The sequence below is a fragment of the Eretmochelys imbricata genome, chromosome 19 (genome assembly GCF_965152235.1).
Source record: "Eretmochelys imbricata isolate rEreImb1 chromosome 19, rEreImb1.hap1, whole genome shotgun sequence".
In the NCBI taxonomy this organism is placed as follows: Eukaryota; Metazoa; Chordata; order Testudines; family Cheloniidae; genus Eretmochelys; species Eretmochelys imbricata.
In genome coordinates, this window is record NC_135590.1 from 9,480,085 (window position 1) to 9,504,750 (window position 24,666).

At 49.1% G+C, this 24,666-nt stretch overlaps 1 protein-coding gene across 1 annotated transcript in view; it reads left to right on the forward strand.

The window, feature by feature from the left end:
- Window positions 1–15,100: 15,100 nt before the first annotated feature.
- EXTL1 (exostosin like glycosyltransferase 1) overlaps window positions 15,101–24,666 on the forward strand; it is a 46,354-nt gene continuing 36,788 nt past the window's right edge. Inside the window, exon 1 of the mRNA XM_077838009.1 lies at window positions 15,101–16,776. Coding sequence (XP_077694135.1) covers window positions 15,842–16,776 — 935 coding nt within the window. The 5' untranslated portion in view covers window positions 15,101–15,841. The remainder of the gene's footprint in view (window positions 16,777–24,666) is intronic.

Genomic DNA, 24,666 nt, shown 5'->3' on the forward strand with positions numbered 1-24,666 from the left:
TTTCTCACCATGTCAGAATGATTGCATCCCCGTGGCTCACACTCAGCTCAGTAATCTGGGAAGCGTTGGTCCAGATGCGTTTGCTCTCTATCCCTAGGGCTTTCTTGGTGGGCACCCCTTAGCTCTGCAGTTCTCTCCCACTTGTGCAGGAAGAGGTGCAAGAGGCATTTGTGTGTGGGTTTGGGTTGGCATTATCGTGTGTGTGTGTGTGTGTAGGGGAAGGTGGGGTGCCTGGAGGACCACACACATTGTGATCTTCACCAGCTGCTGGGAACGGGCTCTGAGCAGCATTCTAACTTGTCAGTTTCACCTAGCTCTTCCTCTGGGGCTGGTAATGTTGGGGAGTGTTCTGTGTTGTGGGGGCCAGTTGATTCAATAGCAATGGATAGGGCCTGATTCTGCCCCACCTCCTCTGGGTTTCTGCCTGTGTAAGTGTGCTGACTTCAGGGGGTTTGCAGGCAAGCGTAAGCGACAAGAGGCTCAGAGCCTTTGGTTTTTATTTTGTCAGGTTGGTGCGTGAATGTGTCTGTATGTGTGTGCACACTGGTGTGTGTCCACACCCTTGTGCATTGTGTGTATAAAACAAATGGTAAAATGATCTAAATAAAACCAAACTTTTTAGCCATCCCAGAAGAATGTGTCTGGGCTTAGGGAGAAGCTTTCATTAGGACACGTGTCAGCACACCCAGCTTCAAAGGACTTTTCTCCTCCTTAATTCCTGAAGCCTCACAACACCCCGCAAGGACGGAGAGAAGTTTGGTCTTCCCTTGTTCGGCAGATGGAGAAACTGAGGCATGGCGAGAGGAAGTGATTTTGGGGCTGGATTAGAGCACAGCTCTGGGCACCCCAGGGCAGCCCCGCATCCTTGGCCGGGATGGAAAAGCCCATGTTTATGAATGCCAAAGCAGAGTCTTTCATATGACCTTCCTGCTCTGATAACGAGCCCAGAACGCAGACGCAAGCTCAGCGCTGTGTACACAGGCGCATGTGTTCGGGAGTCACTTTGTAAACAGGCGGCCGCATTCATGCGCTCAAGAATGCCCCCCTCCACTCTCCTCTGAATTCACCACTCCCCAGGGCGCCTCTCCAGGTCGCACCTTTGTTTATACATTTCCCTGCACGGGCCTAAGAACAGGGCTCTGTCTGCTGGGCTTCGCCGGGCCGGGTCAAATTATTTTGAAGACGGCTGCTTCTTTGCCACAGTCTCTGATAGTTTCTGAAACAGGCTAAGCCTTCTAACGGAGCACAAGGCATCAGCTCTGTGCCCTAGTCCCTGAGGAGGGTCTGGGTGGCCCCAGCTATGGGGTAGGGGAGAGCGAAGAAGAGATCTGACCCAAAGCAGCAAGTACATGAGCCAGTTATTAATGAAGCCACACGTGGCTTCAGTGAGGCAGGACAGTGCTATCATCCCTAGTTCACAGATGGAGAAACCGAGGCACGGAGAGGGGAAGCAACTTGCCTAAGGTCAACCAGTGAATCAGAAGCAGAACTAAGAACAGAACCCAGGTGTCTGGATTCCCAGTTGTGAGCTCTAAGCACTAGACGGCGCTCCCTCTCCTCTGCAAGAGTGTTGCAAACCAGGGGTGAGTGGGCCTGGCAGGCAAGGGTCCTCGGGCCATAGGAACTGGAGAGGAGGTTGCAGTTACAATGCGGGGATAGAAGGATAAGTGAAGGAGACAGGCAGCAAGTACAGAGCTGGGGTGGGGGGTGGTGGCAGAAGGGGAATAGAGAGCAGGAAGGGTGGGGATAGAAGGTGTATGAAAGCTCTGGGGAGGGTCAGAGGGGAAGCCGGGGGAGAGAGCAGAGGGATGGAAAGCTCAGGGTGTGGAGATGAATGGGAACGGAGAGTTGAGGGTTGGGAGCAAAGAACTAGTGCGCGGAGCAGAGGGCTGAGGGGTACAGAGAGCTGGGGGTGCGTGGCAAGGTGCTGGGGTGCAGAGCAGAGTGTTAGGGCCAAGGAAGGGAACAGCGCATTGGGGGAGGGGAGAGCAGGGCGCTGGGGTGCTGGCCTCTGCAGTTTTGTAACATTCCCTGCTTTCTTCTCTTTCCCCAGCTGCTGATTTCCCCCCCGCCCCTTCCCTTCGCAGCAAGTATTTATGTGGCTGGTACACACCAAAGTAATGCGGTGTCGCTATAGATCATTCTCAGCACCATAAAGCTGGCAGGATGAAATGAGTTTAGTGCACAGGAGAGGAGAAATGATTGAAAATGTTGCAGATTTGTTCAAGGCCTCATCTCACTTTTGCCCAGAATGACTCCCTTCTCTAATCAGCCAGTCCCAGGGCGGCTTCTCTTCTCCCTGCTCTTGATTAAATCAGCCTCTGCAGTTTTTTACATATTTATTCCATGGCCAGGGGAGGGGATTTTGTGTTGTCCCCAGTTGGTTTCTAAGCACAAGGGCAATGGAATTGATCCTCTCTGTACGGGTAGGAGACAGAAGGGTGCTTGCTGCGGTTGACCCTTCTGCACTTTGACTGCGGCAGCCAGTATTGAATCTATCAGAGTTCAATCTGCAGCAAAATCTCCCATGAGGAATCAGTTTGTGTGTATGTGTGTGTCTATATATAGATTTGATATCGATAATGTCTTTATTGTTATTATTTGTATTACCGCAGTGACTGGGAGCCCCAGCCATGGACCTGCGCCCCATTGTGCTAGGCGCTGTACAAACACAGAACACAAACCTGCACCTTCCTTGTGTGTTCACAGCCCTTCCCCGTGTGCTGGGATTGATCCCCCCAGCTTTACAAACACAGCCCTCGAGCTGTGTGGCAAATTATATTTTTTCCCCTGGGGGGAAAAAAAAAATCAATGAAAATTTCCCCTTTTTGTTGACTTTTTTTCAGGTTTTCATAAAAACAAACAAGCCCCCAAACGGAAACATTTGGGGATTTCACTGTTTGGATGAAAACCTTGATGAGGTTGCTGTTTCGCTGAAACTCCATTTTTCATTGGAAAAAAAGGTTGACTAAAAAATGTCAAGCAGCCCTAACTAATCTCCCTGACTCCTGGTCTGGGATGGGGGAGCTGCCAGGATTGGTGCTGAAGGGAGTGGGGTTGGGGACTCAGGAGGTGGCCCTCTTCCCTGTAAGTCAATGCTGAACCAGTGTTCCCTGCCCAGCTCCTGGTCCCCCTGCCCAGAGTGGAGTGCATTGGAGGAGGGGTCTTTCTTTGTGTTTATGCTGCTGCTCACATTTCACCCACATAAGGGATCCTTTGGCATTTACAAGCACTTTCCTTAAAAGGATTAACTTCAACACATGCATTCTGGTCCCTTTACGGCAGGTGATCTTCAGGCACAATAACGAGATTTAAGTGCCAAGGCAGATGCCAGTTTAGATTGGGCTACTGACTGGGATTCATTGATTACAGAAGCCAGGACAGGCTCTGGCTTCTCATCTGATCTGTAGAGAGAGACAAGGGACAGTAAAAAATCTATGTGGATCTTTGACATCTATCCTCTTTCCAGTGAGACTTTTGGACGTTATCTGACGATAGTGACACTCAGTGCTAATTGGGCTTCTGTCTGTGCCATGGAAACCCACCTTCCACTCAGCAGCTACATAGTTGGCAATGCTGAGTATGTAGCTGGAGGACATTCTGCCTGGCAGCTCCGATGAGGAGACTCCTGGAAGCTGTTAGGTCCTGTTGCAGGGGGGCTGGAAACCTGCCAGCAAGGAGCTGAGGTGCTAAAGAAAGGAGAAAGCTGCCCCTTCCTAAAGTGCAGGGGCTGAGAGGTTTCCTAGTTGCGGGTCTCCAGCTATGAGCAATAGGATGAAAGCAAGCAAAAGGGAAATTAAAGCTGGTTGTCAGGAAACATTTCCTGAGAAGTAACAAGATCTGTTAGACTGTGGAATGGTCCCCCAAGTGGGAAACCTGCAGTTTCCACCATTAAAAACTAGACAGGACAAAGCTGGTCATTTTTAACCTGTTTCCAAAATATCACATTGATCTCACTTCTACTATAGCTCAGCTAAGCTAACGGGGTGTAAGAGGAAGGAGAATCAGGCCTTGGCTATTGGTTTGATTTCCTACACACATTGGAGTTTTGAAAACCAGTTTAGCCTTTTTGTTTTTAAGATGGCACTTAAAATATTGATAACGGTTTGATAACGGCATGGTGCCAACTGGCAAGGATGCCAATGTAACTTCCCTACAAATCAGGTCAATTGCGTTACCATGGTGAAGGCTGTGATCTCATAGAGAATGGAATTATCAGATCATGAGCAGAACTAAGTGGGGCAGAGATTCCAGTCAGAGAAAGAGAGTGGAAGGGAGGGAGAGAGACCAGGTGATGGGCGACACCTCAGATTCCCGATATCCCTGTCTGCTCATGTTCTAATGAAACCAAACAACCCCCTCCCGCACCGGAAATCCTCCATCACTTCAAAGTACTGTTAGCAAAGGGCTCCAGGAGATGGATCTGACTCCCGTGCTATTTTATCTTTGTGTTCTGGAGCACTGACCGTGAGTATTGGTGCGCACACAGCTTATGGTGACTTTCGTCTTCCGTTTGAAACCCCATCTCTTTCCAGCAGATGCTAGAAACGAGCCTCCTTACAAATAAAACTGCCACAGGGGCTAGATAGATATTTGATCAGCATGGGTTTTGAAATCAATACATTAACACTAAACACACGTCACTTAAGTTTGTTAGGGGTGAAACAATGCTGATGAGGACTCTTTCTTTGCTGGTTATCCAATATATATATCCCTTTCTGGGGCCCCCAGGCAAGGGGAAAAAGGGGCACTAAAACGAGGTTCACCCCCGGTTCACCAGAGACCTGGCAATGCCCCCCGCATCTTGACCCAATTAGCTATATCTATGTAGCTATCTATGGGCTTGGGAGACAGAGGTGGGAGAATACTTTTGGGAAAGCTGGACCAAGATTTGAGCAGAGCTCCCAAATATCCTCAGCAGGTGTAAATCAGCACAACTCCACTGAAGTCAATACATTGATTTACACCACCTGAGAATCTGGCCGTGTTTTTAATGACTCCCTGTCTGCAAATGCAAAATGACTTTATATTCTTGCTAGAATTAAACATTTTTCCTGCAGGGAAAGACCATGCTGACTGACTCCATCTCTTTCTAATGACATTTCCCCCCACCATCTTCTCTAATTAAATTTGTTACAGTAATTAGTTGGGCTCTGTCTCTTTTTGCTTGAACAGGTTATACAGAGTGCTCGCAGAGAGGAAGGAGAGTTTTGTGGCTAAGGCTCTAAACTAGGACCCTAGACAGCCAGGGTCAGTTCTTAATTCTGCTCTGCCTGTGTGACCTTTGGCAAGTCACTTCTGTTCAGTGTTCTAGCCGAAGAAGAGGCAGGATGGTGCAGCATTCAGGCTTTATTCCTTCCTCCACATATACAGGCTTCTCTTTCCAAGCAGTTCCTGAAAGTAGAGGCCTCTAAGTTCCTAGACATTACCCTATACATGAGCATACTGTCATAGTATATAAAGGCCCATATTACAATTTAGGCCTTCTGTGACACATGGCTAGAAAGGGTTAAACATCCTGCAAAATAAATTAACCGCAAGAGACATGTAGGGAGATAATGTTTGTGTTTTTGTGTATTTACATATGTATGAGTAGGGTCCACAATTAACGGTCCCTGTCTATGCTGTATTCTGATACTTCAGAGGTCAAAAGAACATCCTAGCGTTTAAATGAATTGTAAACATGGGATATCTCGGTATTCATCTCTCTTTGAAATGTACTGTGAATGGTAGAGGAACAAGCAAATGGCCTTATGTTAATTCATATTGCTAAGTATTGGTGATGGACCTCCTTCAAAGTCATCCTAATCACCTTTTGTTCCTGGAGGAAATCCCAACTTGTCAAAGAGGACATGAAATTGTATAAAAGATCCTTGGGTCCTGATTCTGTCATCTCAGATCTGCTTAGACCTCATCAGGGGAAGTTTGAGTAGTAAGACTGAGGTCCCAGTTATGCTGGTATGCCCGGAATATAAGATTTGGACATTGGACTATGACCTATGAACTGAATTCTGAAGGAACTCTTTGCAACTACAAAGCTCATCGTCTCTGCTATGAATCTGAACCTCAATGAATTGAACTCATGTCTGTATGTATATCGATCTTTTAACCAGACTCTTTTGTTTTTTAATACATTTTAGTTTAGTTAATAAGAATTGGCTGTAGCGTGTATTTGGGTACAATCTGAAACATTCATTAACCTGGGAGGTCATGTGTCTGATCTTTTGGGATTGGTAGAACCTATTCTTTTATGTGACGAAATAAAATTTACAGAAATTTTCATCATATTTGACATGTGTACCTGGATGGAGGCCTGAGGCTGGATCACTTTAAGGGAACTGTGTTGTCTGGACTTCTGAGTAACCAGTAAGGTAATAAAGAAGCTGTTTGATGCTGTCTTGCTGAATCTAAGTATTGGAATATCCAGAGCTTTAGGGGGATTGGCTGCCCCATTCTTTGGGGTTCACCCTAATTGAGTGACCACAGCTAGCTCCCCATTGGGACCCCAGTCACACCTTCACACACAGGTTGGACTGCTTTATATAGACCAGTATTGTTAGTTACATAACCTTTCTGCAGGTGTTGTTGTCAGTAAAAGGATCCAGGTTCAATGATCATCTAGGGATTCTGAGACCTGGAATAACACTGGCTCAAGCCCCCACTTAGAAAACTGGGAAAACTAAATTAGCTTCCCTGGCAATACTTCCCCACTCACAAGCACTGAGTCCAGGGGGTTCAAGCAAAGCAAACTTGTGGGGGAAGGGGGGAGGGGACACAGAGTAAACTTGGGAAAGCCAGCAATTAACAAATCAACACTTGCTATTGTGCAGGACGGACTCCCCAGAAGACCCCTCCCCCCCCCAGGTGCCCTGGCAATAGTCTTAACCTCAGGCCTCCTCTCACAGTTGCAAGGGAGTAAAGAGGCAAGACGTTCCTTCCAGCACTAGCCCCTGCCCTCCTCCAGGCTGCTCCACTTAGTTGGGGATTGATTCTGCTTTGAGCAGGGGGCTGGACTAGATGATCTCCTGAGGTCCCTTCCAACCCTGATATTCTGTGATTCTATGATTCATTTACAGTTTGTCATCCAGGCTTGTTGGAGTCCAAAATCCAGGCAGGTCCATCTCCAGCCCCGAAGGGAAGTGTTGCTTAGGTACTCTAGGGGCTGCTGTACCCTACCACCTACCCCAGCTGAAGTGAGGACAGCTTTCATGCTGGGTAGGAAGGCTGACACCAGAGTCCTCAGTTGGAACGTAGCTCTCTGAGGTTTGCACCCAAACCACCTTAGACTCATCCCCTACACAATTTATTACACATACTGAAATACAGCCTTTGCTCTATGTATGCATCTAGAAATAGCAATCTTACCATGAAGAAAGCACTCCCCACAGAAAGCAGCAACCATCTTCCTGCTATCTTTTGTTAGCTTTAGCCAGGCTCTGGTACCCAACCATGCCTGACTGTGATTTAGGTTAGGGTGACCCCTTCCTCATGCACTATGGGTGCCATCCCCTTGCCCCTTTTCTTCCTTGACAGGGATAACAACATTTAATTCCCCCCCAAATTAAAACTTAATTGAAATTTGATCAAAACACCCCCAAACTGCCATCTAATAGAAATGCAAATGAGGCCTGGCCTATTCCCTTGTTTCCCCTTGCTTGTCAACAGGTGATGGCAGCTCCTTCCATGATGGAGCTTCTTTTCCTCTGGAGTTCTCAAGAAGCCGTGATCTGTTCTTCCCCCTGTTCACTCCCAAATAGGTGTCAAAAGCAACGTGGTGCTCCAAAGATGCAGGCTCCTGCCATCTGAGTCAGAAAGGAATCCCTTTTATACGTAAAAGGGATATTATTACTTAAAAGACAGCTTTAGCTTTTTTTTTTTTTTTTTTTTGTGCAATGCACTTGCAGGAGAATAAAATTACCCAAGTACAAACTTGGCTTTGGATTCCTTTCAATATTTTATAGACATCAAACACAGCACTTCCAAAACACTGTTAAATAAAATCCTGATGGTGTCATTTACATCTCGTACTTCAAAGGAAGCGATGAGGTCAGTTTCCTTGTATCTTTAAAACAGCTCAAATGTAGCAGGGGTGTTAGGAGCAGCCCTGGTCTCTGGAGAGCAGAGGGGCTCCAGGATGTGACTGTGACTAGCCAGGAGCTCAAGGGATGGACTAATTACTTAGGGATTGATTTTCCAGGGATATAGGAGCACAAGTCCCCCTGACTTTCAGTGGGATTTGTGCTTCTAAACCCCTTAAATGTTTCTGAAAATCCCACCCTTAATCTGCCCAAAAGGCAGCAGATTGGACCTGCATTTATTTTTAATCCAGATGTTGGGCTCTAAAGACTACTGATCCCAGCATGCAAAGCTTCAACTTAATCCAAAAAGAAAAGGAGTACTTGTGGCACCTTAGAGACTAACCAATTTATTTGAGCATGTAGCTCACGAAAGCTCATGCTCAAATAAATGGGTTAGTCTCTAAGGTGCCACAAGTACTCCTTTTCTTTTTGCGAATACAGACTAACACGGCTGTTACTCTGAAACTTAATCCAAGTGGCTAAGCCAAGATGGAGCATTGCACAATGGGACCTGTAGTCTCTGGGTGCTACATCTGTATTAAAAACACAGTCACAGGCTACACTGTGGAATTCTGTGGCCTGCACTGTGGCCCCCTAGAGGTGTAGATGTGGGCCAAACCCTATTCCCTTTGAATGGCAGAGTCCATTGATTTCAAGGATCTAAGATTTGGCCCCTTGGGCCAGAGTTTCCAGATCTGGGCCACTAAGATGGGTTACCTGGTTCCATATGTGGACAAACACATGGGGACAGAGCTTGCCAGAGGAACTGACCCTGAGAGGTGCTGAACACCCAGAATCTCTCATGATTCATTGGAAGGTACCTATTTGAGCACCCAAATGTGAAATGGGCCCCTGACTTACAGTCCTAAGGATGGAAGCTGGACTCACTGTACCTTAATGCCAGCAGAGAGATCACACCTGCCCTCCTGGTCTGCATCACTCTGCCACCTGGACAATTGCCTTGCTTTCCAATCCATTGTTTCCAGCCGAGTCTTTCCTGTCCCACTTCTTTATTGCAGTGAGCCCTGATGCCCATCAACCCAGCTGTGCCCAGATTTACTCCCATGCAAGTTGGATTGTGGCAAGTCTGTGAATGTCATTCCATTTTTTTTGTACAGCATGGAGGTGCCGTGGGGTCAGAGATCTACCTGTGAATTCACTGGGGCAGGCAGGCCTGACACTCTCTTCCTATGTGTTTGTACAGATCCTAGCACAGCAGTCCCCATTCTCAGCTGGGGCCAGGTCTATTGTAATACAAACAACAATTATAAAAATAATTAATGTATTAGACTAAACCAAGTGTTTGCTCAATAATCTCTTCCTATTGTGTGGTTTATCTGTTCTCTCGTACTTACCTAAAATGTGGGTTTATATGTGGTTGGACTACTAATAATCAGCATTCCTTTGTTACCTTCCCTTACAGGATCTCAAAGTTCCTTGCAAACATTAATTAAGGCCCACAACTCCACTCTGAGGGACATATTATTCCCATTTAATAGCTGGGGAAACTGAGTCACAGTGAGGTGAAGTAATTTGTTGAAGGTCACATGTATAGTCAGTGGAAGAGACAGGAAGGACTCCCAGGTACTTTCCAGACCCTGGCTTACTGCTAGGCAACGTGAAACATGCATTTCCAAACTGTTAGATTATTTCCCTTTAGTGCTTTTGTTAGAAGCTGAGGAAATCAGCGGGTTATCAAAGTAGTCTCTTCTTCGTACCATTACAAATAAGGGCTGCTTCACATAAACATCATTGTTCAGTGAATGCCAGGGTTTGACGTGTGTCAGGGGCTCATTCTTGCACTCATTGAAATCAGCAGCAATTGTCCCATTGACTTCAGACGGAGCAGGAGCAGCCCTTAGAAGTACAACAGTCCTGCTCGTTTTCTCCCAGACTCTGAAGAGCTGCAGCTTCCCATGTGCTGAGCTCAGATCCAGCCAACATGCAGGGAGGGTTTGGTTTGTTTTTTTAAAGGTGAACTTCAAAGGAGCAGTAAAGGGCACAAAGAAAAAAAAAACCATCTTTGCTCTGCAGTTGCTCTTTCAAGAGAATTTCATGCTCATGAAGGATGCTGGCTTCACAGCCCTGGAGACCATTGCTCTGAGTTTATACCCCGAGCAGGTACAGCCCAGGCAGTGGCAGGGCAAACTGCCCCCATGCCATGCTGCCAAGGTGCCTTCACCTGGTTCTGGAGTGACCCCACATCTCAGGGCAAGAGGGGAATTCATTCTCCATGGCCCAGCCCATCCTTGGCCGCTGCTGACACCGGGAACCAGGGCAAGATGGGAAGAGGGGCAATTAATGCCAGTTGCCAAGTGAATACCTCTCTATTAGGAACCGGACTGAGACCTTCCACTTCATCTCACTCATGGCACGGAACAGCCTCAGCCGGTAGATTGTGTGTCCCTGCTGGCACAGACTGCGAAAGTGAAAGGTTCAGTAGCCCACAACTAATGCCCTGAGCCATCCAGCTCTCACAAGCTAGCCTGTGTGCCATCGAATCAATGATGAAAGACCTCCCCATCCCCCGATTATAACACAAGCCTTTCAACCCAGTCAGGTGGAGGCAGAAGTCGCAGAGGGTGCGGCACGATCCTTGAATCATCTTGGTATCAGCCGGTCTCCCTTACAAAGGAAAATCCCCACTGTGACCGGTGTGACCCTAGCAGCCATTCATAAAGGGACTTGCCAGGCAGGGAGGCTTGAGAAGAAAATGAGAATAAGGAGGATTAAGAAAGCGAATAGGAGCAAAGAGTGGAGATTAATGACATGGAAACAGACTGATGAGAAAGGCAGGAGCAGGGGATGGGAGCCTGGAGCCCACTCAGAGTGCTTGCAGCAAGAGGTGCGGGGGCAGCTAGGCAGCTGGATGGCAAAGATTTGATTGGGGAAGGGGCATGGGACGATCACTGGTTGAAAGGATAAGGAGGAACAGAGGACACGACAGGGAGTGAGTAGAGCCAGGGACCCAGGATCTGGAGCTAGAAACCAGGAGATGTAGTGACACTGGGATTGCAGGGACACTCCACGATCTTTCGGAAGTACTGAGCTTTTGAAGCCTCGCTGAAGTAAATGGGAGCTGCAGGTGCTCAGGGCCTTTGAAAACCAGGCCATCATCATTGGTGTTTGGGATACCTGCACAGTCCCTGCCCTCACACTTTCCCTATAGGCCAGGGGCCAAATTCTGCACGCCCCAGCAAGATAATCCCATTGACATAGACAGCAGAATCTAGATCTGGGAAACTAACATCCAGGAAACTAGCCTACAGCCTGCAAAGACAGTGGCAGATTGAATTCCAGATCCTGTGAAGCTTTGCAAGGCGCTGGAAGACTGGGAAGAGGGGGGGAAGGGAATTAGTAAAAAGGACAGAAGGGCATGGAAGACTGTGATCATCGGAGCCCAGGAAAGAGATGGGAGGGGATTCTCTTTCATCTCAGGATCTTGTTCCCTGATCTATTGACTGTGTATTTCTTAAGAATTCCCAATTAAGACATGAAAAGAAAAGGAGGACTCGTGGCACCTTAGAGACTAACAAATTTATTTGAGCATAAGCTTTCATAAGCTTATGCTCAAATAAATTTGCTAGTCTCTAAGGTGCCACGAGTCCTCCTTTTCTTTTTGCGGATACAGACTAACACGGCTGCTCCTCTGAAACCAATTAAGACATGGAAGTTTGGTGGGTCCTTGTCCCAAGGTCAGGCCCAGCATTATTAGAATTACTGGTTAGCTGGGAACCTCGCTGTCCTGCATGGTTGCCACACTCACACTTAGGAAAAACCTTCTGAATCTGCAATTGTCTTATTAACACAATAAAGACCCAAACCCAGCAAGGCAGATAGAAATCACACAGCATGTGTGTCTGAGCATCCACATCCTCCCCCCATCCCTTGCAAAAGGACCCGAAGTGTCCGTCATCCTCATCCTTAACATGATCACCACAAGTGGTCATCATCCTGGCATCTCCCAAGAGTTACATCTCCCAAGGCACACAGGCTGGGACACAACTGTTAGAATGTGTTTATAATGCTGATGTCATTCTGCCTAAGGCACATTCGGTAGAGAGTTCAGCCCTTTCCCCTGATTTGTCGGTCCATTCCCTAGTAGTGGTGGGGTGCCCTTCTCCCTCAGTTTACTAGGCCTTTGCACTCAAGCTTCTCAGCACATACCTCGGTTACCACGGCACGCTTGTGGTCAGGCATCTGCTCATGTTCCTAATGTAAAATATCCCAGGCTGGTATAAACTAGCATCTTGTGGTTACCTGCCAGCAGTTTAGTCATTATACCATCCTATTTTGTGATATCTTACTCCTGGTTAGCTGCTTATGCTAAGGGTTTTGAGCCTTATGCCTTGTTTAGCTAAGTTCTTGTAGGCTTTACATTACTGCCTTCACTTACACCCTTGTAAATACCTCTCCCTGTAGGCTACACTCTTAAGGCACTTTCCAAATATTAATTCTCACAACTGCCCTGTGAGGCAGGCGGCGACAGTGGGTATTAAATATATATGCATGGTATCTATGAGGAAACTGAGGTTAAGGTGGGTTAAAGGTTAACGTGTCAGTGACACACCTGGGGAAATAGCCCAGGGGTCCTGACGCTCACTAGACTCTGCTTCTTCCCAGTTAAAGTCTGCGAGGAACACTGGTGCTCCCACATAACAAACAAGGTGCTGCTACCTTGACTTTAGGAAAACCTGGTGAGACACCACTGGGGGTCTCTCATCAAATTACTTTCCAGTCAGGAAGGCAGCTCCCCAAGCCGGTGTAAACCAGAATTGTTCCCTCTGGCCCAGCGGGATTTTGTGGGAATCCAAATGACAACACTGAACTAAAGAAACGTTATTATGAGTTGATCAGCAGAGAATTTAGTGTGTTAAACACAGCCCCGGGCCTGCATCTCCTCTCATGTACACCGGGGCAAATCTGGATCAACTCCATTGAGGTCAATGACATCACCTTGGTCAGATAGGAGAATCAGGTGCACTGAATTCAATGGAGTTTACTCGGCCCAGTGCTTTCAGGGCTCCTATCTCTAAATAATCATTTTCCAGAAAGTATGAGAGCTGATTCTTCCTCCCTCCTGCTGTGCCCAGAGCTCTGTAATCAGCATCAGGCTCCAAAAGGGAAACTGAATTGCTGGCACAGTGGCTGGCTGAGGGGAGCGCAAAGAAATCGCTGACAAGGCTACAGGAGTGTCTGTGTGGTGACGGCAATGGGGTGGGGGGAAGAAGGTTGGATTTCCTGGCATTCTCCCTCCCTGATAAATGACATCTTATGGGGACTTCCCTGCTTCTCCTCTAAAACCAGATCTCTGCTCTGAATACTCAGAGGCCATGCGGGATATTTTCCCTCTTCCTGCCTACAATGAACGGCTAAGAAGATGCCCGGGGTGTGTGAATTTTTCCTGCTCATCCGATTCTGCGAATAAATCGCTGCCAGGATTCTTTGGTGGCAGGGCGTGGGGAAAATCCCCCTTACAAGCAAATCACTGTTAAGTCACCTAGGAGGTGGTGGGGGTTATTTAGCTTTCTCTCTAAATAAAGCCAGGTCTGATTCCATGCTGGCCCGGGGGGGATGGAGAGAAGATCCCCCTGGCACTTCCCTGGGCCAATCACATCACTGTAAGGGGTGCAGGTGGGGAATGAATCACCTGGATTCCCCCTATATATGAATCCCTGTTACGACTAGCCGGTGCGTGTGTGGTGGGGGGCGATTTATAGGCTCTCTCCCGAGACCCTACCAACACAATGCCTTTGTCAGGCTTAGGCTCCCCTCCCAGGCTCCTACTGGGGGGGGCGGCTGCACCCCCATTGGGACGGGATGAGACAGGAGCAGAGAAGACCCCCCCTGCCTTGGGATTCGCCGCACACGCAGCCCCGCAGATCCCCTTCTTGCGGGCGGGCGCCTAACAGCCAACCGGAGCGCAAGCCCAGGACCTTTCCAGGCCCCTCCCCTCTTTTGCGGCTCGGTTAGGAAGGAGTTAAGTAGAAGCCCCGCCCTCTGAGGGGCTGGGGGACGAATGAGAGACGAGTGGGCGGGGCCGGGATGGAAGGTTGTGAAAGTGGCATTAGAACGCTGTGTGACAGCTGCTGCTTGGCAGCCTGAGAGGGAGAGAGCCAGAGAGAGAAGTAGAGGGACGGATGACGAGACCCCAGATAGGCAGCTAGAAAGAAGCACAGGGGGGCTCAGAAAGAAAATGGAAATCAAAATAAATAGAGAGAGAGAGAGCTCAAGATAGACACACACAGAGAAAGAGACCAACATAGAAGTCCTGAGAGACCGAAAGGCGATCAAGCCAGATACATACCCAGAAAGAGAGCAGGATAAGTAGTCAGCAAGAGAAAAATAGAGGATTGGGGAGAAAAAGATATAAATGTAGTTTAATAGAGAGTGAGAGAAGAGGAAGTGAGTGGAGAGCAAGAAGAAATTAATCATGGATTAGAGCGGACGACACGGAAACAGAGAGAAAATAGGCAGGCAGAGAGAAAGGTGACTAGGTACAGTAACTAGGACATGTTCTGTATAAATATGTACATGCCATACATGCACACAGAGGTAGAGGGGGCTAATTACAGAAGGTAAGGTGAGAGAGCATAGTTCTTCATCCACCCAGAGAAGTGGGAGGTAAAAAAAACCCCATACACATACAGAAATAACTCTCCACTCAGAGAGAAAGGGCTAACCAAAGGGGATACAGAGAAAGAGAGAGCTTAATAACAGGCAGAAAGTGCAGAGAGCTTACTCCTAAAAGACCTCCAAAGACTCTAATGAGGCTGAGGATGTCAGTATAACTCTGATCAATTAGTGACCAAGAGCTGCTTTGATCATCTGTGGAAAGGGCATGGGGACATGCCTTCAGCACTGCGATCTCTTTAACTGGAAATGCTCCCCAAACACAGCAAGAAGCTAGAAGTCAAAGCTCCACAGACAGATCAATCGAAGGATAGCAGATTGGAGCCCCGGCTGCTCTCTTGAAGCTCTTCAATGGCAGAGGAAGTGGTGATCTCTATCTATGGACCATTGAAGGTAAAGGGGAGACTGAGATTAAAAGCTGTCAGAAGTGGAAAGGAAAAGATTTCTAAATGAGAGCATTAGAGTGAGCCACTCAGAGAGACATTTATCTGCTGCCTGCAGGAAAGTGTAAACTTTTGATACATAGAGAAGTCTGAAGGGACTGGGGCAAAAAATCCTACATCTGAACTAAAACAGTGAAGTGTGGGGGAGCTGATTAAAATGACACAGAGTATTAACCCAAGAGAAAGGAATGGTGTAACCTTTTTCTCCAGGGGTTTAAGAGCCAGGCCAAGCAGTGGTAGAAAAATGATCATTGCTTAACACAATTTCATGCTGAAATAAATATTGCATTATAGAAGACAGAATCAGACAGTTTGGAAATCTTGTACGGCGTCAAGAAATTGAAGGGTACAGAACCGAATGGTGCTGGGGAAGCTTTGCTATTAAATCTCCATGGGAGGAGAACAGATTTTAAATAAGAAAAGCAAGAAGAGTCCAATTTGAAGTGTGTGGTGCTGGAAATGCTGGAAGAGCCTACAGGTTAATACAGTGCTCCGAAGTCCTGAAAAAGACAGGATACAAAACACATGCTCCAAATTGCTCCCACTCCAGTTCGGAAGCTGCCATTGGCTAGTGGACTTTGGATTGCGAACGGAGTCCACTGGAATGATCTTCCTTTCTGAATCTACCTGCTGATTAAGTTCACCTCCTCCTGGTTCAAATGAGGAGTCAGGGTCCCAGATGAACATATGCAGACCAGGAAGAAATACATTTTCATAACTTTCTTTGCCTCTTGGCTTCTGCTTTTCTTCTTTGGAGGAGACCAACTAAGACGCCTGGCCTTCCTCTCCAGAAAGAAAGCCACAGTGCTGAAGAACTGGCCCCGCTGGACGGACAGGTCCCTCCTCAAGAGCTTTGCAGATCCCGAAGAACTTCAGAGTGATGGAGGCCACCACAAACAATCTGCCAAAGCCAGAAGGGAGTCAAGAATGAACATCTATAAGCACAGCAGGTGCCGCATGGAAACTTGCTTTGATTTTTCGAGGTGTGAGAAACATGGTTTCAAGGTCTTTGTCTACCCCATGGAGAGAGAGGACCCGGTGTCAGAAAGTTACCTCAAAATAATCACATCCATTGAGGATTCCCGATACTACACCTCCAACCCAGAAGAAGCCTGCCTCTTTATCCTAAATATTGATACTTTGGATAGGGATCATCTCTCCATCCAGTACGTTCACAACATCAACGATAAAATCCAAGGTTTCCCTCTATGGAACGATGGCCGAAACCATCTGATATTTAATCTTTACTCAGGCACCTGGCCGAATTACACAGAGGATCTGGGCTTTGACATTGGACAGGCCATCCTGGCCAAGGCAAGTTTTTATGTTGAGAACTTCAGGCCTGGCTTTGATATCTCCATCCCTTTGTTTTCGAAGGAGCATCCTCAGAAGGGTGGAGAGAGGGGCTGGCTGTACCAGAATTCTGTGCCTCCTAAGAAGAAGTACAAGTTGGCTTTTAAAGGGAAAAGGTACCTGACTGGCATTGGTTCTGACACCAGGAATGCATTACACCATATCCATAATGGCAAGGATATCATCTCCCTGACCACCTGCAGACATGGCAAAGACTGGGAGAAACACAAGGACACACGCTGTGACAAGGATAACTCTGACTATGAAAAGTAAGTCATTACTGATGTTAAGATGTACTCCAATCATTACTGATGTTGAGATGTGATTTATGGGTGAAATCCCTAGGGGATGGAGGAAACTCCACACGAGCCGAGGCTCTGGACCAAGATAAATAGTGCACTGGAATGTAGTTAGCCAATGAAAATGCAAAGACAGAGGAAGAAGGAAGGAAAAGAGGTCTCTCCTGGCTGAGAATCAAATCCTCCGCTGATGTAAATGGCCATTGCTTCATTGGCTGTGATGATTTACACCAGCTGAAGATCTGGCCCTGAACATTTCGAGTCACATAACAGACAGGGGTAATTTCTCTAGTCATCTTCCCCCTTCCCATCCCGCTGTATAAATCACTGCTTAATTTCCGTGATGGGAAGTGAAATGCAGGGCGTGCCTGTTCTGTATTAAAGTTCAAATAATCTAGTGAGAGCTGCTCTTATCTGCGATCAGCGCAGCTGCCCCTCTAATAGGAGATTTGCTTTTTTCCAGAATTCCAGCAGAGAGGAATGATACTTGCTCCCCTCGTCCCCCGCCCCAGCATAAATATTTTTATTGGAGCTGAGCCCAGACTAAACCCTCAGAGCTGAACACCCCCTAACGTGGTGGTGCTTGAAATCTGGATCCAGGCTTTCGGCCCTTGGCCCATAGCAGTGTCTTGGCTGGTGGAGAGGTTGTTTTATCGGAATACTGATTCTAGGCAGAACTTCTTAGTTCGGGAATGACGGGGATTACTGCTGAGCTGTTGCAATGCCGTGGTTGTTAGAGTCTTTACTCACTAAGATCACATCTACACTCAAGCTGGAGGTGTTATTACCAGCTCAGGTAGACACACGTGTGCTAGCTTTAATTGACCTCGCGGCTAAATATAGAAGCATAGCCATGGGGGTGAAGGCAGCAGGATGGTTAGCTGCCCCAAGTACAATCTTGCCTGGGACACTAGGGACTTACTCGGGTGGCTGGTCTGTCCTGTGTGCATCTGGCTACCCAAGCTGGAAATTCCACCTTCAGCTTGAGTGTAGCTGTACCCGTAGGTGCATCTAGACTGCCAAAAAAACCCAACGCCCCTAGCAGCAGTGAGTCTCAGAGCCCGGGTCTACAGACTCGGGCTCATGCAATGGTACTACAAATAGCAGCCTAGATGTTCCCGCTCAGGCTGGAGCCGGGGCTCTGAAACCCAGCCAGGGAAGCAAGTCTAGAGCCTGCCTCTAGCCCAAACGGAAACATCCGCACCTTAGATGTCATAGCGGGAGCTTGAGTCTGTAGCCCTGGGCTCTGAGACTCGTTGCCATGTTTCTGGGGTGGTTTTTTTTTTTTTTTTTTTTGCAATGTAGACGTAGCCATAGAGTCTGATCCTGAGCGGTGCTGAACAGCGACGTGTCCCATTGACTTTACATTGAGAGCGCTTAGCATCTCTCCGGAGCCGCTCGGTTCCTTGAAGGGCTGTAGCTGAGCGTGCACTGGTTCAAGTGGGATTTTCCAGCAGGGCCATGTTGTGGCGTCAGGCTCAGCTCAGTGCCACCGGGCATTTTTGTGACTGCAAATGATCACTGGCCGAAGGGTTCCAGCAGCAGGAACATTCAGGCGAGGCGAGATTGGCTCCAGGGCATGAGCCACCCACTAACCGATGGTGGTGGTTAGGTAGACTCCCCCTGCGGGCAGGCAATTCTATAATTGTTCACTTTGGAGTTTCTTGGCCCCACAGTGGTGCTGGTCCCCGTTGGAGACAGGATTTTGAATTAGATGGACCCCTGGTCTGCTCCAGTCCGGCAATTCCTGCATTTTACTTTTCCTCTGAGCTGTTATTGATGATGGTTGTCAACGAGTCACTTTCCTGACGGTCAATGTGCGTGCGTACTCCGATTCAGGGTTTCGGTTCAAGCCCGTTGCTATCAGGTAGCAAGATGAGACCCAGCAGAGGGAGTCATTAGACATAGTGGAATAATGAGAGGAGAATAAGGACTGTTTTGTCCCCTTACTTTTATACTCCATCACTAGGGATCCCAGTGGGAGTTGTTCAGTCAGAAGTCCTGATGCCTCTAGTTTTAAATATAAGGGATGAAACTCTGCCCAGTAGATTCGAGTGGGCATTTTATACTCCACAGGCAGCCAGGCACATAGGAAACAGACTTCTGGCGCTGGTTGACCACTACAGCAGTGCAGGTCAAAGTGTGCGATGGATCCCAGGATGCGCCTGCCCCAGCCGTGGGTAGCTTCAGATCAGCTCCAGAGGTTTGAGAGGCCATGTCTGTCCCAGGGGTGGGTAACTCTCATCTAGACCCGGCTTTGCAGTCTGAAGGTACCTCATCCACCGAGCCGGCGCTCTGGGTCCCCAACAAACATCTGCACTGACCATGTTCCCTGCACTGCTCTTCCCTGTCTGTGTTCTCTCCATGCACCGTCCGTCAGGGTGTCCCCACATCATGCTACTCCCAGTGGCTCTTGCTGGCATCCCTGCAGTGGTCCCCTTGCTACGCTCTCTCTCTCTCTCTAGCCTCCCCACATCCTTTTGCTTTGCCTCCGTCTCTGCCTTTGCTATGCTGCTTCTCTAAACCCTCACCCGGCTCCCCATGACGCCTCCTCTCCATGCCCTTGCTGGGGCACCTTAGATGGCGGAGACGGGATGGATGCAATGGCTTCCTCTGGAGTATCTCAATGCCACTCTGAGCAGCACCTAGTAGAGGTCACGGGGCTCTGCACAGAGTCCTAATGAGTGGGGCCCCTCTGGACTTTCATTTCCTCCCCTTTCCTTGCCCTGAAATCCTGCCCAGCACCTTCCACACAATCTAACTGAATGCTAAACTCGGACACTTGAGCCCACCTAGGTAGCAGTTGCGTTGGTCGGCTCCTGCTCTCGTTGAAGCCAATGACAAAGCTAGCCCGGGATGAAACCCTACACGTACAGCACACCAGAAACACAGCCACCTCTGAGGCGGGGGGCAGCACCCAGTGTGCCATGCAGTGCTGGGGGGAGGGAAAACGCTGGTTAAAGACCCCTATCCTCTCTCAGAAATAGCCTGGGGACCTTTGACCTTTGCCAGCTCAGTTCTCAAGGTTCGTCTGAAAGACCCTCACACAGTAAGGTGCATGGGACTCAGTATAGCTACCTCCCAAGGCAGAAGGGCTGAGACAGCCTTGGTAGGGTTTGAAGAGGTGCATCCAGGGAGTATCGCCGTCCCAAACTGCACACCTAGCCTCTTGAACTAACGCCTCCAGCCGGGGTCGGGGTGTCATTATGGATCATAACAGCGTCACTAGGTTTGCACATCCCAGGGATGGCTCCGCCCGTCCACAGCAATTATATCCTTTAGTGCAGCACTGGGAAGAGTTTTTTTTTGTGGGGGTGGGGGGGTCCCATTCATTCTCTGCTCTCTTCCCCAAGGGGAGGGGACGGTTGGTGCTTGTCAGATCATAGGAGTCTTGGTAGTGGCAGCTCCCAGGGGCCACACTATGGCTGCAAAGCCCTGGGGAAGATATACATGTTGGTATTTTTTAAAGGTCTGTTCAATATGGTTTCATTAACTAAAGATCATTAGTTCCTCGAGCTGACTCTAGCTAAGGTTTAATAAGGCTACTGGCTCTTTCAAACACTGAGGATCTCGCATTCAAGTAGTGACTGGGTTCAGAACAACGATTCTGGGGGTTGGCTGCCATGGGCACAGGATAGAGTGCCTTCCTTTGCCTCTAGATCACTGGTTGGTAGGGATAAAGCCCATAACCGTCCGAGGGCTGGTGAGCTTCCTAGCTGTAGGACTCACACGGCTCCCATCACTGTCATGTCTGAGCAGCTCCTGATCTGTCATGTGTTTATCTTCATACAACCCTGTAAGGCAAGGCAGTGCTGTTATTCCCATTGTACAGATGGGAAACTGAGGCAGAGAGGGAGGAAGTGACTTGCCCAAGGTCACCCAGGGAGTCTGTGGCAGAGCTGGGGATCACACCCAGGCCTTGTGAGTCTCAGGCTGGCACCTTAATTGCTGCCAAGCTCTCCCTAGTGGCCAAGTCTCCACATCAGAGCCCCCTTTGTTGGCAGCCTCAGAAGATGCCAAGGCAGGAACAGGCCTTAAGGCACTGAGCTACCTCCCAGGCTGAAAGGTGGGTCTTGTCCAGATCCGGGTGAAGGCAGCTAGCCTGGGAAGCGGGCACTTGCTAGTGCTCTAGCTTCTTTTGACGATGGGTAGAAGGCAGCGCTCACTGAGAACGTGAGGCCTGGCACCAACACGGGCGGAGAGGATGGCTCTCTCCAGAGCCCACCAAGGCTTTCTGTCTTTGCTCGTCTCTGCTCAGCGACAGATGCCCTTCAGCAGCCCCATAATAGATTCATAATATCTCCGTCTCGCAGGGAGATCGGATCAACAGGAAAGGCCTCTCAGGGCAACAGCATTAGAGCCATCGTCGGCCGCTGGCATTAGGAGGTAGCGGGAGGTTAATATGTGGCCTGCGTGTGTCATCAGGTGGAGCAGATTATCAGGGGCTGCAGGGAGACTCCGAGGAGCCAGGGAAATGAGAAAAGATCATCAGAATTCCAAAGGCCCCTGGCAGTCTCGCCCGCCTCGCAGGATGCAGTGGCTGAAGCAGGAACTTCGTGAAGGCCTCTCCGTAGCCTGCCCCCATGGGGGGCCTTTCCCTGTGTGGCTCGGAGGGCCGAGGCCACCGATTCTGTTAACTGGAAAGCCACCAGAAACCCAGCCTCCCAGGTCTCGTGCGGACTGGCAAGAGGAGATCGTGGATGGGTCAGAACGGCAGAGACGTCCAGGGCGGCGTCAGATCCTGCCCGCCAAGCGGGTGGCAAGAGCTGCCACATCAGGTCCCCGGAGCAGTGCGTCCTGGTGAGGCTACCAGGTCCTGCGGCTTGGCATGGCAGAGGGAAAGAGGAAAGCAGCCCTCGCTGAGAAACAGGACCATGGAGCACAGGGCAGCCCTGATCAGGATTCTTGCGTGGAAGAGACTAGAAGGGAAAGGGGCCCAGAAAAGGAGAACCCACTACAATGGAGTAAAGCATGACCAAGGCCCTGAGAGCCTGCAAGTGGATATGGAGAGTTGCCATGAAGGGGTCCCCATGGGAAAGGGGGTGCTGTGACTGGACAGGGCTGGGTCTCCCTGTTCCTGCCTCTGCCACAATCTCCCTCTCTGCCTCATTTTTCCCCTCTGTAAAATGGGAGCAATAACTCTCCCTGAGGGTGTGCCCTGGGGCCTTGCAGCAGCACAGCCTGGGCCAGGATTTGGCCCAGGGTCTAGAAATGACTGGTGAAGCCTCCCACTCAGAAGGGAATGGGAGCAGCCTGGACCCACTGCCAAGCCCGGTTGAGAATCAGAAGGAAGGAATGGTTCTTCCCTCTCTGAACACAGATGGTGGTCATGAGAACCTCATTGCAGTCAATGGATTTGCACCAGTGCATGTGAGATCACAATCAGGTCAAGGGTGTTTGTGTCAGGGGAGCTTAGGGAGAATCAGGACAGGTCACTCCCTGATGTGCGTTTCCCGATCTGTCTTCCAGGGGCTGGGGTCGGGATGCCTTTGAGGATACCTGTGGTCTCGGACAGGCACATCCTAGGGGGCCCCCCGCCCCCGCTGCTTGGATAGGTCGCTTCGTGCTGGGAATCAGACCCGCAGCTCAAAGTGCGGATGTTCCTGAAGATCAGGGGAGGGACAGCTCAGTGGTTTGAGCATGGGCCTGCTAAACCCAGGGTTGTGAGTTCAATCCTTGAGGGGGCCATTTAGGTATGTGGGGCAAAAATTGGGGATTGTCCCTGCTTCGAGCAGGGGGTTGGACTGGATGACCTCCTGAGGTCCCTGCCAACCCTGCGATACTATGATCCTGAGTCACAGGAGGTTTAGGTACTCACCCTCTCTGAGCCCGTCTGTGTCCTCCACCTCTGGCGAGCGTCTCTCTCTGCAACTATTTCAGGATCCCTCGTACTCCCAAGAGACAAAGCAAGGGTTTATTTCTTGTGCACGTGACAGAGGCATTGTCAGCCTGGAGAGCTCTGCCTCGTGCATAATTAAAACACCCCTTGCCCTGGAGCACTAAATGTGGCTCTAGCTCAGTAATTGCTATCCCGAGAATTAAAATAAACGGTGTATTAGTTTAACTACCCGGCCACCTGCTGGATTTCACCTCCTGTCAGAGGCCAGGTGCTCTTCATGTCTCATCCATCACAAAGGGAACAGTTCCCCAGGAATTAAAATGCCAGCCCGGCAGGAAGCGTCCTCGGTACAAGAAGGAGAGCGTGCACGTGGGTAGCAGCGAACGTGCGTTGGTTTGGGGAGAGGCTTATGAGAGCAGGAGTCCGAACGTTTGTGCAGGAAGCTGGGACACAGGCCAAAAGAGTAATATGGCATTGATGTGAATGTCCCAGTGAAGGAAGGGAGTTGTTTCTGGTTCCTTCCTGAGAACAGTAAGCTCGGACTCCTGGGTTCTGTTCCTAACACACTGGGCAAGTCACGCAGGCCCCCATTTACAGACTGGGTGCCCAGATTCCCAAAAGGTATTTAGGTGCCAACTGCCATTGATTTCAGTGGGCTTTAGGCACCTAAATACCTGTGAGGATCTGGGCCTGGGTGCCTAAGGTTAGTCCATATTTAGGCACCTGGATGAGGCCTAAATGGGGGCAGGCCTAAATAGGGGGTGGGCAGGGATAGCTCAGTGGTTTGAGCATTGGCCTGCTAAACCCAGGGTTGTGAATTCAATCCTTGAGGGGGCCATTTAGGGATGTGGGGCAAAAACTGGGGATTGGTCCTGCTTTGAGCAGGGGGTTGGACTAGATGACCTCCTGAGGTCCCTTCCAACCCTGAGATTCCATTATCTCACCAAGCACTGAGCCCCAGCTGTTTTCAGGGGGAGCTGCTGGGCACTCAGTCCTTTTGAAAAAACTAGGCCACTTATTTGTGCATCTAAACGTGAACTTAGGAAGTTGGCTTTAGGCATCTGCTGTTTAAAAATCTTGACCCAGGACTCCTGGGTTCTGTTTACGACTATCACCGATCCGAGTCAGTTCTTTTAGGCCAAGCTATGTCAAACGCATATGCAGGCCTGCTTTTCAGCCACACTAAGCACCTGACTACAAAATGTGGGTAGTATTTCCCTGTTTCATAGGGGCTTAATCATTAGTCTGAGCAGGGCACGTTGAGATCCTCAGATGAAAGGCATCCTAGAAGTGGTACGGTTAGTACAGAAAGAGAAAAATCACCGTTCGGACAGGACCAAGGTCAGATCTTCACCAGAAGGAGCTTTGGAAAGTGAAATGCCTTCCCCTCCCCATACTCAAGTAATCCAGTAAAATGGTTTGCAAGCACAAGAAGATTTACATTGAACAGAGGATGGAATTAGACTTATGATACATGGGGAGCACCTGGCCGACTGGCAGACTGACATATGGGATGGAGTGGAAGGGTTCACTCCATAGCTGGGATCAAGGTGACAAAGGGCTCTGAGAATGGGTAGAAGGTAGAAAACTTTGATACATTTCTTATTTCCCTAGCCAACAGTAACCCTTGCTGTGCTGCACACTTTTAAGAACTGGCAAGGTTAAGAATTGACATTTGCATTGCACCCTTCCTCCCTGAGTCCTCCCCAACAGTGGGCCAGATTCTGGTGTCAATCCAGAAGAAATCATAAGATCATAGTAGTTAGAAGGGACCGCAAGGGTCACCTAGTGATACAATGTGAGGGAAAGGGGAGATTTTGACTAAGGAAGCTGAGGCAACCCCCCTGCTCCTCTGAAAAGTGCCCTGGGATCTTTAAAGTCCATGTAGAGCAAATGGAAGCTTGGTTTTTAAAGGTTTCATTGGAAAGATCTGCACCCAGTAAGCTGCCTGGAACCGAATGCAGATCTACCCTGGAAGGATGAAGGGCTGAGCGTGGGAGGAATGTCTAAGAGTTACATTA